General features: G+C 50.5%; 1 protein-coding gene and 1 long non-coding RNA gene across 2 annotated transcripts; one reads left to right on the forward strand and one right to left on the reverse strand.

Annotated features, from left to right (window-relative positions):
- Window positions 1–1,161: 1,161 nt before the first annotated feature.
- Window positions 1,162–11,209, reverse strand: Dnajb13 (DnaJ heat shock protein family (Hsp40) member B13). Its single transcript, XM_048360600.1, has 7 exons — window positions 10,885–11,209; window positions 9,596–9,757; window positions 6,262–6,419; window positions 5,309–5,422; window positions 3,992–4,105; window positions 3,100–3,176; window positions 1,162–1,678 (listed from the first exon to the last, which is right to left on the reverse strand). The coding sequence occupies exons 1-7, from the start codon at window positions 11,066–11,068 to the stop codon at window positions 1,525–1,527; spliced, it is 963 nt and encodes a 320-aa protein (XP_048216557.1). The 5' UTR covers window positions 11,069–11,209; the 3' UTR covers window positions 1,162–1,524.
- On the forward strand, window positions 2,358–4,579 carry LOC125361954. The gene is made up of 3 exons (XR_007213006.1): window positions 2,358–2,599; window positions 2,895–3,168; window positions 4,365–4,579. It is a non-coding gene; the product is annotated as an uncharacterized LOC125361954 (long non-coding RNA).
- Window positions 11,210–18,833: the final 7,624 nt, after the last annotated feature.

Below are 18,833 nucleotides of genomic sequence, written 5' to 3' on the forward strand. Positions count from 1 at the left end.
GGCTAGAGAAATGACCCAGCAGTAAAGCACCAGGAAGGAAAGCTGAGCCCTGTTACTCTAGCTGCTCCAAAAGCAGAGATCTGGAGGATCATGGTTGAAGGCCAGCCAGGAAAGTGAGACCCTCATCTCAATCAGTTAGCAGTTGGGCACAGTTGGCTGGCTCCATCCTCCCAGCTCCATGGAAGTAGTCCAGGCTGTCTTGGGCAAAAAGTGAGACTCTATTTACAAAATGAATGAAAGCAAAAAGGGTCAGGGCCAAAGTGATAGAGACCTTGCCTAGCAAGTGAGAGGCCCTGAGGCGGTACCGGTGAAGCTACTCTCCTACTTTCCATCTGCTTGGACCTGTCCCAGCCCCCAAGTCAGACTCCAAGGAAGCATGAGGTACTGCCATTGACTCTGGAAGACACGTGTGAACCCCACAGGCCTCGCTGAACCTGGAGGCTGCACCCCCAGGCCACATGAATAGCAATGCTATGCCCCTTCCCCCAAATCTAAGCCTGGATTCACCGAGCAGCTCCACATCAGGAGTCTCACCAGTATCGCATGGTAGCAGGGTCTGAGCACTGCTTGGCTGACCGGGCAGTTGCCAGTTCAAGAAGGCACTGATGGAGCTGAGACCACAGCCCAGATTGCCTTCCCCGGAACTCGCCTTACACACAGCCCAGAATGCCTTTCACAGACAAGGGACCTGAGGCGGAAGAGGTAGAAACTAAGGCAGGGTCAGCACCGTACTCTCCATGTGACTCTAACCAAAGCTACTTAGTCTGTAGGAAGTGGTCTTGGGTTCCAATGACAGCTTTGCTACAGGGACCTCCTGGCTTGCTTTCTTTTGTACTGATCCTCAGATCTTGGCCTCCTGCATAGCTAGGGTTACAGGCCTGAGCCACCAGCACCCGGCTTACCTATTGGCTTTCTTTTCTTGTCTTCGTAATGTGACATAACATGTTCCAGAAGCTGTCCCTCTCTAAAGAGCATGTGTTCTGAGCAGGGCACCAGTGGCTCTGGCCTGTAATCCTACCCAGGTGGCTGAGATCTGAGGATCCCAGATTGAAGCCAGCTAGGGCAGGAAAGTCCCTGAGACTCATCCAATGAGCCAGAAAAAAAAGCCAGAAGTGGAGTTGTGGCTCAGGTGGTAGAGAACTAGCCTTGAGCAATAAAGCTAAGGGACGGTACTCAGGCCCTGAGTTCAAGCTCCAGTACCACCATGCACACCACACACACACACAGATCATGTATCACAAAATGTCAGAGCAGAGCTGGAGACCCTGGGGCCACACATCCCTGGCCCTGGATACCAAGGTGGGAGCAGGACAAAGGCTCTGGACGCTCAAGGTCCTGCCCAAGTAAAGCCAAACCAGGACTTCCAGTCCCCGGCATCTTGAGCCCCAAAGGAAGGACTCACAGGAAGTGGCTCCCTGGCACACACTCCAGGGCCTCGCTGAGGACAGGAAATAAATCTTTATTGTGCCGTCCCGCCCCCTTGTCACGTGGGCAGGGGCTGCAGGGCAGCGTGGCCCCCCAGAGTTAGGTCAGCAACGCCTGGCGCAGCATCTGCTTCTTCTGCGGTGTGAGGCGGGTGGGGAACTGGATGTCAAAGAAGATGTACAGGTCCCCCTTCTTGCTGGGGTCCTCCGGTAATGGCATCCCCTCGCCTGGCACCTTCTTGAAGTACTTGGGACTGGGGAGGGAGAGGGAAAGCGGGGAGCTTAGAGGGCACCCCGCAGTGGCACCGAGAGGGTCCACACCACTCCACTCCTACAACAGGTTGGGTCCTGTGAGTCACCAGGGCCTGCTCTCATCGGCCAGGACAGGGGAGGATGGCAGGGGGGACTGACGTGGCCAGTGAGCATGCTTCCTCCAGACATGGCTCACAGCTTTCCCCGGAGGAGTCAGGAATCTTGTTTTAGGGGTAGGAAACGGGACAGACCCTGGGGTGCAAGTAGAGATGATGAACAACCTTCCCCACCCAAGGGGCCTTGCTTGTTGTTGTTCCAGTACTGAGGCTTAACTTGGGCCTTGGGCCCTTACTTGGCTTTTCCACTCAAGGCTGGCCCTTTACCACTTGAGCCACACCTCCACTTCCAGCTTTTGTTTTTTTGTTTTGTTTTGTTTTTGTTGCCAGTCCTGGGGCTTGGACTCAGGGGCTGAGCACTGTCCCTGGCTTCCTTTTGCTCAAGGCTAGCACTCTGCCACTTGAGCCACAGCGCCACTTCCAGCTTTTTCTATATATGTGGTGCTGAGGAATCGAGCCAGGGCTTCATGTATATGAGGCGAGCACTTTACCACTAGGCCATATTCCCAGCCCCTACTTCCAGCTTATTGCCAGTTAACTGGAAACTAAGTCTTGAGGATTTATCTACCCAGGCTAGCTTCGAACCAGGATCTTCAGATCTCAGCCTCCTGAGTATCTAATGCAGGCATGCACCACCAGTACGGGGCAAAGGGCCTTTGTTGGGAAGGGACTTAGGGGAGGTGATGGGGAACGCCGATGAATTTCTCTCATTTCTCCCATTCTCTAATTGAGGGTAAGAGAAACAGGAACTTCCCCCTCTGGTGGAGCTCAAGCCTCTACTATGGCTTTGTGCAAATTAGAAATAAGGTGCTGGGCTGGGAATATGGCCTAGTGGCAAGAGCGCTTGCCTCCTACACATGAAGCTCTCGGTTCGATTCCCCAGCACCGCATATATGGAAAACGGCCAGAAAGGGCGCTGTGGCTCAGGTAGCAGAGTGCTAGCCTTGAGCGGGAAGAAGCCAGGGACAGTGCTCAGGCCCTGAGTGCAAGGCCCAGGACTGGCAGAAAGAAAGAAAGAAAAGAAAGAAAGAAAGAAAGAAAGAAAGAAAGAAAGAAAGAAAGAAAGAAAGAAAGAAAGAAAGAAAGAAAGAAAAGAAAGAAGGTGCTGTTGTCTTCCAGGTGAGTGAAACCCACATCTTGGCCATTTTGGGGTGGATTTCTTCCTCTCTCACCCTCTCAGGAGAGGATCCTTGAGCAAGGGGCATCCTGCACAACTATACAGGGCAGACCCTCTTCCATTCCCCTCTTATATTCCAGGCCAGCACTGCTAGTGGCACCTGGAGCCCAAGGCAAACAGACAGACTCACTGGACGATGTCATTAATAGGGATGTTGAGCAGACGGTCATCTAAGGTCTTCACCTCCACGGTGCAGCAGGTAAGAGCCTGGGGAAGTTAGGATAGAAGGTAAGGGTGGGGAGGGTGACCACAGCCGTGTGTGTGTGTGTGTGTGTGTATGTATGTGTGTGTGTGTGTGTGTGTGTGTGTGTATGCGTGCACATGCCAGTACTGGGGCTTGAACTCAGGGCCTGGGCACTGTTCCTGAGCTTTTGTGCTGAAGGCTAGATAGCGCTCTACCACTTGAGCCACAGCACCACTTGCAGTTTTCTCGTGGTTAATTAGAGATAAGCATGTCACAGACTTTCCTGCCCAGGCTGGCTTTGAACTGTGGTTCTCAGATCTCAGCCTCCTGAGTAGCTGAGTAAGCCAGCAGGGCCTGGCTCTTGTGAGGCTATTTGGAGCCAAGCCCTGAGCTGGGCACCAGGGAGCCAGAGGCTGCTTGGGAGCTGAGTGGATGAGCCGGGCCGTCACCAGCCCTCAGGGAGGTGGCGGTGTGGAAGGCCACTCTGAGGGGGGTAGAGCACGGGGTTTTGCTAGACTGGGAAGCAGGGAGGGCCCCCATCCTGCTGGAGCAGGAAGGAGAGCTGCCGCGGGGTGGCGGCCGGTGTGGAGGGCCTCTGAGGGCAAGGCGGGTGGACGGCATTATCAGAAGACCCCCCGCAGGAACAGAGGAGGAGGGGTGGACATGCCTGGCCCACTCAGGTGCTCAGAACGCACCATAGGGACGGACAGGAGGGGTAAAGGGGAGATGGATCTGGAAGGGGGAAGGCTCTGGCTGGGGGCCGGGGAGGGCGGCAAAGTCTAAGCTCTGGCAGGTGGCGCAGGCTGGACCCCTCAGGCCCCGCCCAGCGCCCACTCACCTTGCCCAAAGGGATGGGGTTCACAAAGAAGAGGTTGTCATTCTCCCTGCGGAAGCGCGAGTGCAGCTTCTCCTTTACTATGAAGATGATGTCAGCTGGGATGATGTTGGGGCCCTGGGAAGGGGAGGCCAAGGGGCAACAAGGACTCATTGGCTGTGTGACTTTGCCCAAGTTCCTGCCTCTACTTGTCTCCGTGGCTTCATGTGCACAATGGGGAGATTCGATGGGGGTTTCCGTGCTGACCCCCCGGGAAAGTGCTTCTCTGGGAAGTGCTTCTCAACTTGGTGGGGGCAGGGGCTTCCCTGGTGGCAGCGCACCCTGAGCTGCGTGGCAGAGAACCCCTCAAGTCTCAGCTCTGTTTAGGGACTCACAGGTGACACCCCTCACCTGAGCTTCACTCAGGCACTGAAGCAGCTGAGGTCCCCTGTGGAGGGGTCAGAGAAGCCCCTCGACCTGGTGAACGGGGGAGACCGGCCCACGGTGACTGGCGGGTTCAAGGCTGAGGTGCTGCTGGCCCAGCTCAGGGAAGGCTGAGCAAGGTGGGAAACACTGAAGCTGCTCTAAGAAGGTATTGTGATCTTGAAAAAGACTCAAGGGCTGAGCGAGTCAGCATCCCTAGGACAGAACTTTATCTTTTTATTTAAGTAAGTATTTAAGTTAAAGTTATGGCTGTGAGGTTCTAAAGAGTTCCTGCAGTTGGAGTCAATGAACCCCTGGGGAAATCAGGGCAAGAGCTGGAGGGGAGACTGGAGTCTCCATTCAGCTCTTGTGCTCTTGTCCTGGGCAAGTCCCTTCTGTCTTGGGCCTCACATTCCACTCTCAGGTAATCCTATTTCGTGTGTGTGTGTGTGTGTGTGTGTGTGTGTGTGTGTCTGTGCGCCAGTCCTGGGGCTTCAACCTAGGACCTGGACACTGGAGCTTTTGTGCTCAAGGCTAGCACTCTACCACTTGAGCCATAGCTCCACTTCGGGCTTTGAGGGATTGTTTGTTTATTTTCTGGTGGTTAATTGGAGTTAAGAGCCTCACAGACTTTCCTGCCCTGGCTGGCTTTGAACCTCGATCTGGTCTCAGTCTCCTGAGTAGCTAGGATTACAGGCATGAGTCACTGGCACCTAGCTATTTTTCCGTGTTGTTAGGGGATTGGTAAACTCTACTGCCAGAGGCACAGTGAAGCTGTGTCTCTGGGAAGAGACTTCAAGTGTCATCTTATCCTACCAGACCAGAGTTCACAGGAACAGAAAAAGTCATTTCCTCATTTCCCCTCCATCTACCCACCAGTGAGCCTAGTGACTGGCCCTGGTTTCTTGTCCCCCTCACCTGGTCCCCTTCCTTCTCAAAGGTGATCCGTGTGCCCTGTCTCCAGCCAGGCTTCACATCGATTGTCAGGATCTTGTCCTTGATGGTTGAGGAGTACTTGTCCTCATTTAGCACCTGCAGTGAGAGGGAGAAGGCTGCTTTGCTCGGACTTCCACGAGCCTCCACCCTGAGCCAGCCCATGCCAATTCTGTGTCACTGGCTGGCAGGATGTGTCATCCTAAGATCCCAATACAGTCACCATGAGTGGATCAAACCCACCCCTCCAGCCCTGGCCATGAACAGAGATCCAGTTCCTACTTCCAAATCTCAGAGGCCTGGCCCTGGGCCAGGGGTGAGTTCTCTTTACCCCAGAGGGAGAGGGAACATGGAGGTCGATATATCTGAGCTTCACCGAAAGCAGCCCCCACCCAGTCAGCCGGGGAGAGTGCGGCGGCGACAATCAGCCTCTCCTCTGCTGGTGAAGGGGAGGGGGTGGTAAAGAGCGGGACGTGGGACGGTGACAAGCCAAGGGCTAGAGGACACATACGGTCTTTCTCACCCAGTCACTACCCCATGGACAGCCCCAGCCCACATGCTGGGCCTTGCTCGCGAAGCACACACGCTGAAGAAAGCCTGGAGCATGACCCGGAAATGCTAGCAAGCAGACCCCACAGGAGCTGCCCCATGCAGGCTCACCGCCCTTCCCCAGGATGCGGCTGGACAGGGAGAGCAGACGGGGTCCTGATGCAGTCAGGCGTCTGCACTGGGGAGGGAGGGGCGGGGGGCTAACTCCTCCATGGTCCCGTCTGACGTTCGGACTCTGGAAACTAAAAAACCCTACATCTCTCAACCTAGGATTCCATGAGTCCACCGGAGACCATTCCTGAGCCCTCCAGTTAGAATAAGAGAGGAGACGGACAGGGGAAGTGGGGAGACAAAAGGCGGCCCCCAAGAGGAGCAAGCCAGGCACTCACCCTTCGGGAGATCTTGATTTTTTTGGTGCAGCCAAAGAATAAGTCCTCCAGGGACAAGTAGAGATCCCGTTCAATTGGGAGGTCCTGCTTCTTGATTCCTCGGCCCCGGAGCCCCCCAAAATTTAAATCCACATCACCCCCTTCTGCATCATAGAATTCTACAAGAGGTAAGGAGGGGAGTAGGAGAAATGGTGTCTAAAAACTCAGCCATTCTTTCCTTTTCCCTCTCCCTCACTCTTCCCCCGCCCCCCCCACAGAGACACACATACTCCTGTATTCCTGCCAACCTCATGTAATACCTGACACTCCATTCCCACCTTCAGATTCAGAAGCAAAGATACGCTGAGTTGCATACCAGTGATTATTAACCTTTGCCAGGTCCCCTGCTTCATTCACCTCTATTTGTTTCCCCCAACAACTTGAGTAGATGCCCAAATAAGGGAATAAGGCACGCCCTCTAGTGGCTAATTCTGGTAGTGACAGGTCAAAGAAAACAGTCCTGTGGCGGAGGTCCCTGGGCTCCGCAGCTATTCATGTCCAGCCCAGCCCCAACCCACTAGAGGACCCAGATTCAAGTTTTTATGAAGTTATCAGCTGATACAAAGGAGAGGTGCTGGTTCCTGACCAATGTGGGCGCTCACCAGTGGGTCAGAGCTCCTCTTTATGCAACTCCCTCTGTCCCCGCTAGGTCTGCTTCCATAGCCCTTTCCTTCCGGCTGCCAGAGAGCACCCCGCCCTGGCTCTGAGAGTACCCCAAGTGCTGTGTGCTCCTTTTGGCTTTGTTTTCTGGGTCTGTGGGACGGGATATTAATGCCTGACCCGCTTTCCTCTCTTAACATGATGAAGACCCAGGCATGGGTGATGAATCCCTATAATCCAGGCACTTAGGAAATTGAGGTTGGAATTTCATGAGCTGGAGACCAGCCAGGGCTCTATAGCAAAATCCTGCCTCAAAAACCTAATCAACAAACAGGCAAGGAGCTATAACTCGTAAAGAGCGTCCCATGTACCAGGCACTGTGTTCAGCACTTTTCCTTCTTACTTCAGGGGCCCAGAGAGGACAAACCAATGGTTCAGTGCCACAACTAGGCAGTAATTGAGTTAGGACTGGCTGCACAGGAAAATTTAGTTTCATTTCTATTTTTGTGCCATTACTAGGCTTGAACTCAGGGCCTGAGCCTTGTCTCAGCTTTTTCACTCAAGGCTGGTGCTCTACCACATGTGCCATACCTCCAATTCTTGCCTTTTGGCAGTTAATTGGGGATAAAAATCTCACAGGCTTTCTTGCCTGTGCTGGCTTCAAACCTTGATCCTCAGATCTCAGCCTCCTGATTAGTGGCGTAAGCCACTGATACCCAGCCAGCACAGGAGACTGTGAGCACAGAACCTTAACCACTACTCTGTATTGCTAGAGGTGGATCCCATCATAAACTGTAGCCAGGAGTTACTATTACATATTCTGTCACAATTAATGCCACGGAGTGGACATCGCTGGCTAGAATGACCTCGAAATGACCTTGGGTAGAGAGGGAAGAAACTTCATACTGTGTCCCCTTATGATGAAATGGGCCTGAACTGTTACCTGGGCCCTGCTTGCATTACTGAACTCATTGGTTTACACAGCACTGTGATGTGTCAGGGCGTAGACATTCCAAAAGCCAGGCCCGGGGAATTCCAGCTCCTCCACCCTGCAGGCGGAATGACCCAGCACTCCCAGATCGGAGCACTGGAGCTGTCTGTACAGCACCTGGGCACCGCCTCACAGACCCAAAGGCTGCTCCTTTCTGACAAAGAGGCTTCCCTGAGCTGGCTTTCTCCACACTCCTGCCACTAGGCCCAGTGTTTTGCAGAGGTCATTTTTGTACACGTCGTGTGTGTGTGTGTGTGTGTGTGTGTGTGTGAACTCAGGCCCTGGTTAGTGCTCCTGAGCTTCTTTTTGCTCAAGGCTAGCGCTCTACCACTTGAGCCACAGCGCCACTTCTGGCTTTTTAGTGGTTAATTGGAGCTAAGACTCTCACGGACTTTCATGCCTGGACTGGCTTTGAACTCTGATCCTCAGATCTCAGTCTCCTAAGTAGCTAGGATTACAGGTGTGAGTCGTTTGCTCAACACCACTTCATTTGACAATGATCCTGGGCTTTTCTGCACCAACAATCCTGGGCCTCCCTCAACACCCCCTTCCTCCCCCCCCCCCCCCACTTTCAGGCTTGTCAGAAGTAAGTAGGTCAACAATGACCACAAATCCCTTAAACTGCAGGTCTAGCAATGAGGGCATGTTCTAGAACCCAGCAGGAGGTTCCCTGATTCCCTCAGTAGGGCTGAAGCCACCTTAGAGGCATTGTTCCAGGAATTACTGGGATGCCAGCCTACAGCCCCAAACCCTGACCTTCCAGTGACTTTCTGAGCATCAAATTCCTTGTCTGGATTGAACTCCTTTTCTCTGGGATAGAATGGAATGGTTCTGGACTTAATTTCTAATGAATTTACATCTCTACAATGAGATAGTATGCAACATTAAGATGAGTAAACTCTCTGTGAAAAATAGATTACAGTAAGATCTCCCAAGACATATTAACTACAACAACAACCACCACCAAAAGCCATCTAGGCCCTGGTGGCTCGCACCTGTAACCCTAGCTACTCAGGATGCTGAGATCTGAAGATCACAATTCAGCCCAGGCAGATAAGTGCACAAGACAAACCAACCAGCAAAAAGCCAGAAGTAGAGGTGTGGCTAAAATGGTAGAGCTACAGAAAAATCCAAACAAGAGCACAAGGCCCTGAGTTCAAGCTCTAGTACACACACACACACACGCACACACACACACACACACGCACACACGCACACACACACACGCACACACGCGCACACACACACACACCAGTGTGTTCAATGTAATCCTATTTCCTGAAGAAATAAAAGGCTTAGGTAAAAATAAATTTATGTCTATCGAGGCACAGGAAATTTCTGGAAGCCTATGTAGACTTAACAGCAAGAAAATGCTACTGGGGAAGGAAATGGAAGACGGGAATTGTGTGTTTTTTTTGTTTTTTTTTTTTTTTGTATCAATAATTCAAGGACTGCAATTCAAAGCCAGCCAAGGCATGAAAGTTTGTGAGACTCTTATCTCCAATTCATCACCAAAATGCCAGAAATGGAGCTGTGGCTCATGTGGTAGAGCACTAGCCTTGAGCTAAAATCAAGCGAAGGGACAGTGCCCAGTACCACCCCTAGTAACAAGACAAACAAACAAACAGAAAAGACCCCTCAGGGAAAAGCAGCTTTCACAACTGCGTCCCTTGTGGTAAGGCCAGGGCAGAGGGGGCCTCTTACCACTGAAGGGGTTGTCTCCTCCAAAGAACTCGTGGAACACCTTCTCAGGGTTGCCGTGGAAGACGTAGCCAGTTGTCCATGGGGTCTGGGATCCAAACTCCAGAGGAATGCCACCCTTCAGGCCCTCCTCTCCAAACTTGTCATAGATGCTTCTCTTCACAGCTGTGGGTACGTGGGACCTTGAGGAGGGGTCCAGCCTTGGGGGGGGGCAAAGATAGATGGGGGACGGGAGAGCTTGGGAAGGGGAGGGGACACGACAGCCTGAATTCTCCAATGCCTGCTGCCTACCAGTCTCAGAAACCAAAGCCTAGACGCTTGAAGTTCAGTTTCATTCTGGGTAAAGCCGGAATGAGCTCACTTGCCAGAAGAGAGACGAGAAAACAGATTCAGTAGAGAAAAGAACGGAGAGACTGAGTTAAGCGAGGCTACCGGCCTGGGGTCTGGCTGGACTCAGTCTTCATTACTGCCAGCCAGCGCCAGCGGCTCAGGCCTGTGAGCCTAGCTTCTCAGGAGGCTGAGAGCTGAGGATTTGGGTTTGAAGCCAGCTCAGGCAGGAAAGTCCACAAGACTCTTAGCTCCAATTAATCACCAAAAAGTTGAAAGTGGAGCTGTGGCTCAAGTGGTAAAGTATTAGCCTTGAGCACAAAAGCTCAGGGACAGTGCCCCAAACCTTGAGTTCAAGCACCAAAACCAACACAAAACCAAACCACACAACTGCTATCTTCTCTGTGGATATTTAGAATCCTAAAGTTTTAGAGTCTGAGAATTCTAGCGCTTTGGCCTTCTAGAATCTGAGGACTCCGAAGCCTGGATATCTCCTAGCTCTCCCAGCCGTGCTGGGCAGGAAGCCCGGGGACACTGACTGGTGCTGGGGGTGGGAGATTTCCTAACGACTCCCGGGGACATGGGGACTTAGCCACTTGGCCAGTCTGGGCAGGACTAATGCATGTCTGCTCAGCTTCAGCCAAGGTTCTATGGCTAGCATCCCCCTCTTCCTGTGACTGTCGGAGGGAAGCGAGGGGAGCAGTGAGTGCACCCTACTTCTGTGGGGGGATTGCTCCTGGCAAGGTGCACGGTCAGCCTCACCCCGGGCTCTGCACGCCGTGGGGCCTGCCTCGGGGCTTCTTTCTATCCTCTACTGTGCTCTCTGTTTAGATCCCAAGCAGGGAAGTCAGATGCATCCTCTCTAGGGTCCCCCACCCCCAGAGATATCAGGAATGATTTGGGGGGGGGATGGCAGTCACAGTCACCCCTAATGTGACTCCTTGTCTCAGCCCCCCGACACTCACGGTCGCTCAGCACGTCGTAGGCCTCTGCTATCTGTCTGAACACACCTGCCGCGGCCGGCTCACTCGACCTCATCGGGTGGCTCTTCAGGGCAAGTTTCCGGTACCTAGAGGAGGAAGAGGAGGGCAGGTCGCCACAGCTGGCCTGCTTCCGAGGGACAGCGCGCACTGAGTGTGTGACATCCATCGGAGCTGGCACTCTGAGCCAGGGAGGACCACACCAAGGCGCGCTGCTCGGCTCTCCTTGAAGAAAGCCTGGGCCCCCGCAGCTGCCCTGGGCCTTGGCCCTGAGGCTCTGCTGCCCCTGCCAGGGCTGAGGGATGCAGAGGTTCAGCTCATGGCTGTGAAATGTGGGGTTCCTCCGTGTGCCTCAGCTTTTCACCTCTGGGACAAAATACCTGAGACCAGCCGCGTGAAGGGGGGAGAGGGTGATTTCAGTCATGGTTGAGGGGATCCATTACTTTTAGGCTGTGGTGTGGCAGAACCCTGTGGCAGGGAGGAGGTGGTGGGAAAGAGAAAGGAGAAAAGAGGGGGGAGGGTGTTCCTAGGCAAGATGCACCCTTTAAGGCACTCCTCAGTGACCTACTTCCTCCAGCTAGGACTAGCTAACATATGGCCATGACCATGTTAACGCCCCCACGACCAAACCACTTCCCAAGAGCGCCCCCGGCTGGGAATGAGGCCTCCCACACAGGAGCCTTCTGGGAGAAAATCGCATCCTCCAGTAGACAACCTAGGCTCCAGGGCTCCCCGCCAGTCTGACTGAGAGTCTCTCAAGCCACACTGCAGCCCTTCCTACCCAACCCTCCCTTGTCTCTCTGCACTGTGGTCAAGAGGCTCCCTCCCCCCTTCATCTTTCACGGGTCCCTGACTTGTTCTGTGCATGTCCAATCTGATCTTTGTGTCTGCTTCTCAGAGGTCCAGAACACGAGGAGGAGGAGGAGGAGGAGGAGGGGTGGGGGGGAAGGGGGAGGGGGAGGGGGAGGGACTAGGTGTGCAGAGAGACCCTCAGTGCCAGCCGGTCCCCTAATCATCGAAGGACAGACACTGGCAGTATCCCAGGAGGGAGGCGGTGGTATGGGCTGGAAGATGTGTGGGGTGTTTAAGGGGATTTTCACCAAGGTGCAGGAAAGGGGGAAGAAGACCACAAGGGGGCAGCACAGTACCCCAGGGCCGGTGCCCAGGGCCACCCTGACCTCCCGGGTCTGCCCGAGTGAAGGTGGACTGTGGTACTGAGCCCCAGAAGGAATGTGCACACAGGGCCTTGACAGATGATGAGACTTCAGTTGGACACAGGCAGCCTGAAGAGTCCCCAAAAGAGGGAACTGGGGAACAAAGACAGCAAAGCCACTCTGCTCCCTCCCGACCCCCTTACTTTCCCTTTATCAGGGTGCACAGGAGGCTGCAGGGCAGAGGAGCCTGAAGATGAGGTGGGAACACACTGCCTGCAAGGCAGGCTGACACTAACAGGAAATGCCCAGCCCATGCTCGTAAGCGCTGCAGCCTTAGTGTAAGTCTACCTATTCCACACAGGCTTGCCTGGTGAAAAAGCTAAGAGGCCACATCCAGGCCCTGAGTCTTCACACACACACACACACACACACACACACACACACACACACACACACCCCTCTTCCAAAGCAATGCGTTTTGTGTGCTGCCAGTGGTTTGAACTTTCTTTCCCCCCCACCCCCTCCCCTCCCCATTTCACTGTCCGGATGAAAGCCTTCATTGATTCTCCATTGTCCTCAGCAAACAATAAAAATAAAATCTCCCTCTAAGATTCAAGTCCCAAGCCCTCATCTCTCCGGGACTCTATAAACCTAAGTCCCAGACAGGAACCCTACAGCCTGAGCCAGGTCCCCTGACCTTCCTTCTTCTAGCAACTTCCTCCGCCATACCCCCACCCCCATGGGAATTTAAACTCAGAGCTTCAATTTGCTCAGTTGGTGCTCTACTACACGAGCCATGTCCCCAGCACTGCTTTTTGCCAGTTATTTTGGACATGGAGTCTCTAGGCCTTTTCTGCCTGGGCTGACTTCAACCTGTGATTCTCTAGATCTCAGCCTCCTGAATAGCTAGGATTACAGGTGTGAGCCACTAGAGCTTGACCCCTGGCCTTTTCGAAAACTCTTCCTTCATCCATTGCAGAGGCAACTCCTCCAGGGCACCTTCCCTGACTGTGGGGTTTCAGTTGTCATTCTAAGGGAGACCTTCCTATCCAAATCCCCAGCACCTTTGATCTCAGCTGTACTCCAGCTGTCTGCTGCTGGGCCGTCCCTCCCACGAGATTGGGAAGTCCTGGAATGACTGAACCCAGTTCTCCCTGGCCCTAGTGCCCAGCAATGAGCAGGGTGAGTGAATGAATGGCATAAGCTCATTCTCCTTCAGGCCGCCCATCCCACTGTGGAAGGCTCGTTTTTTTCAGGCAGTTTTGCACAGCTTTGCACAGCTGGGTCTGCTGTCCTCAACTCTTTCTACTAAAGTCCTGGATCAGCCCATGAGAAGCTTACAGAAAGCTCTTCTCTGTCAACCTCCAGAGTCTTGGAGATAGTTGTCCTAGTCATCTTCAAAGCCAGCCCTTGTCAAAGATCACAGTTCATTGTGAAGAGAATCACAATTAAATTCTATCAGTAAGGGGCCAGGAGTTTGACCTAGTGCTAGAGTGCTTGCCTAGCATGCACAACGCCCTGGGTTCGATTCCTCAGCACCACATATACAGAAAAACCCAGAAGTGGTGCTGTGGCTCAAGTGGTAGAGTGCTAGCCTTGAGCAGAAAGAAGCCAGGAACAGTGCTCAGGCCCTGAGTTCAAGACCCACAACTGACACACACACACACACACACACACACACACACACACAATCTATCTGTAAGTGAAAGTAACAGGGTTTCCCAAGCTGACTTAAATTTGAGCTCCTGCCTCCACCTCTCAAGTGGGTTTTTCATTGAAACTTGAATAGTTTTAAGATCATCTCCAATTTTGTCATGCTCAGCCGTCATTTTTCAGCATAAATGAATGTCTTGCTCTGTGTCCTTCTGTTTCCCTGAATGAGAGAGAAAGGAGTACAGTGGCCACTCAAGAATGAATGGGTAGGTAGGGTGCCGGTGGCTCACACCTGTAATCCTAGCTACTCAGGAGGCTGAGATATGAGGATCACAGTTCAAAGCCAGCCCAGGCAGGAAAGTCTGTGAGACTCTTATCTCTAGTTAACCACCAGAAAATGGAAGTGGCACTGCCCAGAGTTCAAGCCCTGTGACTGACAAAACAAACAAACAAACAAACAAAAAACAATGAATGAGTCCCAGCTACTCAGAAGGCAGAGACTGGAAGGACTGTGGTTTTGAGGCCAAGTGAGGTAAAACGTTACTGACATACTCGTCTCTAACAAGGATCTTGGTGGTTCATAACTGCTCCCAGTTACTTGGGAAGCAGTAGATGGTTCACAGTTGAAGACCAGCCCCAGGCAAAACCTGGGCCCCCTACTAAAGAAATAACTAAAGTAAAAAAGGGCTTGCTAGGGGCATGGCTCAAGTTGTAGAACCCCTGCCTAGCAAGAGCCAAGGTCCTGAGTTCAAGTACAGATTATAGTACAATTAGTTCAGTACAGCTTTAGTACAGGCCCCACCCCCAGAAAAGGTGAATGAATGATACTGAGTTGCTGATAGCTGGGGTTACTATGTCTTATCATTATGGTTTTCTTTCCTTGGAGAAATTCAGCTTTTTTGTTGTTCCATTATGTTGTGGAGTTTTTGTTTGTTTTGCCCAAATCAAGGCACTCTCTAAAGAGTATATCATGCATGATGAGATTCATGCCTCATCAGTTTATAAGAGAAGAGTTTTAAGGGCTGTTGTGCAAAACCTATGCACTTCTTTAAGAATCTTCATATGGGCTGGGGATATAGCCTAGTGGCAAGAGTGCCTGCCTCGGATACACGAGGCCCTAGGTTCGATTCCCCAGCACCACATATACAGAAAACGGCCAGAAGCGGCGCTGTGGCTCAAGTGGCAGAGTGCTAGCCTTGAGCGGGAAGAAGCCAGGGACAGTGCTCAGGCCCTGAGTCCAAGGCCCAGGACTGGCCAAAAAAAAAAAAAAAAGAATCTTCATATGACAAGAGTTCATATGCAAATGTTTTCTATTTTCACACAAATTGTCTTATCTAATCCTATTCAATACCACAAGAAAACCCTACCTCTTCTTAAATTTATTTTATTAACTTCCCTGCTGGTATTGGGGCTTGAACTCAGAGCCTGAGCACTGTCCCTTTGGTTGTTTGCTCAAGGCTGGCCGTCCACCAGTTGAGCCACCCCTGTACTTCTGACTTGCTCGTTTATTTTTCGGTTAATAGGAGTGTCACAGACTTTCTAGCCCCTGTTGGCTTCAGATTGAGAAAGCCCTCAGCCTCCTAACTAGCTAACATTACAGGTATGCATTACCAGTGCTGGCTGGCTCTCTATTTTTTAAAAGATGAGAAACGGAGGCTCAAAGAGGTTAAATGATCTGTCCATGCCACACAGCTAGCAGGTTAGAGATTCAGACCCCAGCCTTCCAATGTTCTTTCTCCTGGAAAACCTTGCTTGGAAAATCCCACTGACCAATGTGATGCCTTGATCAGCAGATGATGTCATATGCCATCCTGAACTGCCCCGTGAGTTTGTGTCTTGTTTCTCTGAGCCACATTGTAGACTCTCTGCTTGCCCCAAAAAGACGCTTGCAGGACCCGGCTCAGGGACAAGCCCACGACAGCATTTACTGGCACATGCTGTTGGGATGACAATGGTGTCAGCCTCTCAGAGTCACTGGGAGGACCGAATGAGGCCGTGATGGAAGCAGCCCCTGAGCACTGGAAACTTATAGCTAGTATACTACCCAACCTCAACTGAGTACTCTCTTTTCTTTTTCTTCTTCCAATGACCTTTCATTGCCAAGTTTATCCTCTCCCTCCAGTCCACTGAGAGCTGTAGTCTTCCGTCAAGCCTCATCTTTGCACTTAATTACCAGAATAGCCTCCTAAAAGGTTTCTCTTCCAGACACCATGTACTTTTCAATAGAAGCTTCCAGGCACCGTGTACTTTCCCTTTGGCAACATTCATCAGGGTTGTGGTGACTTAACCTCTGTGTTCATCAACAAAATGAAGCTGCTTCAGGACAAGGGAGCTTCTTGTTTGACTCGCTTGTGTCTTTAGCTGCTTTCTCTGTACCAAACACAAATGGCTGGTGCACAATAAATATTTGTTAATTTCTCTGTCCAAGAAAAAAAAAATCAAGCAAAAATCTTTTTAGAAGTGCACTGACCCCTGTCCTAGACTTTCCTAAGGATGGATCTTTAAAGTTCTGAGACTTGATGGAGGCTTTCAGAGACAGAGTTTAGAAAATGAGGGGCTGGCAGATGGATTCACCAACGAATTCTACAAAACCTTTAGTGAGGAGCTAATACCAATACTCCTCAAACTCTTCCGCGAAATAGAAACAGAGGGAGAAATCCCAAACTCATTCTACGAAGCTAATATCATACTCATTCCCAAACCAGGCAAAGACCCAACAAAAAAAGAGAACTACAGACCAATATCACTAATGAACACAGACGCAAAGCTCCTCAATAATATATTAGCTAACAGGATCCAGAAACTCATCAAGAAAATCATACACCATGACCAAGTAGGCTTCATCCCACAGTCACAAGGATGGTTCAACATCCGTAAATCAATCAACGTAATTCACCACATAAACAGATCTAAAATTAAGAATTACATTGTTATCTCAGTCGATGCCCAAAAAGCCTTTGACAAAATACAACATCCATACCTATTAAAAGCTTTGGAGAGAACAGGAATAGATGGAACATTCCTCAAAACAATAAAAGCCATATACAATAGACCAACTGCTAATATCATATTAAATGGAGAGAAACTTAAATCATTCCCCCCAAACTCAGGAACAAGACAAGGATGCCCACTCTCCCCACTTCTTTTCAACATAGTGCTGGAATTCCTAGCCATAGCAATAAGGCAAGAGGAGGACATCAAAGGGATCCACATTGGCAAGGAAGAAATCAAGTTATCCCTATTCGCAGACGACATGATCTTATACCCGAAGGACCCAAAAAACTCAGTACCCAAACTCCTACACCTAATAAACCAATTTGGCAAAGTGGCAGGATACAAAATCAATCCACAAAAGTCAGCAGCTTTTCTGTACACCAGCAATATACAAACAGAAAAGGAAATTATGGAAACAATTCCATTTACAGTAGCCAAAAAAAGAATAAAGTACCTAGGGATCAACTTAACCAAGGACGTGATGGACCTATTTAATGAAAACTATAAAAATCTAATAAGGGAAATCAAAGAAGACACAAGGAGATGGAAAGACCTCCCATGCTCATGGGTAGGCAGAATCAATATAGTGAAAATGGCCATATTGCCCAAATTGTTATACAAATTCAATGCAATCCCTATCAAAATCCCAGCCACATTCTTCACTGAAATAGAGAAACCAATCCATAAATTCATGTGGAACAGCAAAAAACCTAGAATAGCCAAAGCAATTCTAGGCAAAAAACGCAGTGCAGGAGGTATCACAATACCAGACTTCAAGCTCTACTACAGGGCCATCATAACAAAAACAGCCTGGTATTGGTATAAAAACAGATCGGAAGACCAATGGATTAGAATTGAAGATCCAGAAATAAAACCGCACTCTTACAGCCAGCTGATATTCGACAAAGGAGCTAAAGACATACAATGGAATAAACATAGCCTCTTCAACTACTGGTGCTGGGAGAACTGGGCAGCCATATGCAGAAAACTCAAAGTAGACCCAAGCCTATCACCATGCAACAAGATCAACTCACAATGGATCAAGGACCTCAATATCAGACCTGAATCCTTGAAACTACTGAAGGACAGAGTAGGAAAGACACTAGAACTTATAGGCACAGGAAGGAACTTCCTGAATTGAGTCCCAGGGGCACAACAAATAGGGGAAAGACTTGACAAATGGGACTACTAAAAATTAAAAAGTTTCTGCACAGCTAAGGACATAGCCACCAAAATGGAAAGACAGCCAACCATATGGGAAAGGATCTTTACCAGCACAGCAACAGACAAAGGCCTGATACCTGTCATCTACAGAGAACTCAAAAAACTAAGCCCCTCTAAGCCCAATAAACCTATTAGGAAATGGGCAAAGGAGCTAAAGAGAGACTTCACAAGAGAAGATAGAAAAATGGCAAAGAAACATCTGAGGAAATGTTCAACATCCCTGGTAGTAAAGGAAATGCAAATAAAAACAACCCTGAGATACCACCTCACCCCAGTTAGAATGGCCTATACCCTGAACTCAGGCAACAACAAATGCTGGAGGGGGTACGGGGAAAGAGGAACCCTTCTCCATTGTTGGTGGGAGTGCAAATTAGTACAACCACTTTGGAGAACAGTATGGAGGTTTCTCAAAAAGCTCAATATAGACCTACCCTATGACCCAGCCATACCACTCCTAGGCATCTATCCTAAACAGCAAACCCCAAGATATCAAAAAGACATTTGTACTTCCATGTTTATCGCTGCACAATTCACAATAGCCAAAATATGGAAACAACCCAGATGCCCCTCCACAGACGAATGGATCCAAAAAATATGGTACTTATACACAATGGAATACTACATAGCGATTAGGAATGGTGAAATATTGTTATTCGCAGGGAAATGGTCAGAACTTGAACAAATAATGTTGAGCGAGACAAGCCTAGAACACAGAAAACAAAGGGGCATGATCTCCCTGTATATGACTGTTAACAAAGGGAGATGGAGAGACAGTAGAGACCAAGTCTGTGAAACCAAAAACTGCTTGTCAAATGGTATTTCCCACAGGATTGGGTCAGCGACCCAACAGTATGTAACTAAAACCAAACAACTACTCAACATATAAAGGTCAAAAATTGACCTCTCAGG

Source organism: Perognathus longimembris, chromosome 13 (genome assembly GCF_023159225.1).
Source record: "Perognathus longimembris pacificus isolate PPM17 chromosome 13, ASM2315922v1, whole genome shotgun sequence".
In the NCBI taxonomy this organism is placed as follows: domain Eukaryota; kingdom Metazoa; phylum Chordata; class Mammalia; order Rodentia; family Heteromyidae; genus Perognathus; species Perognathus longimembris.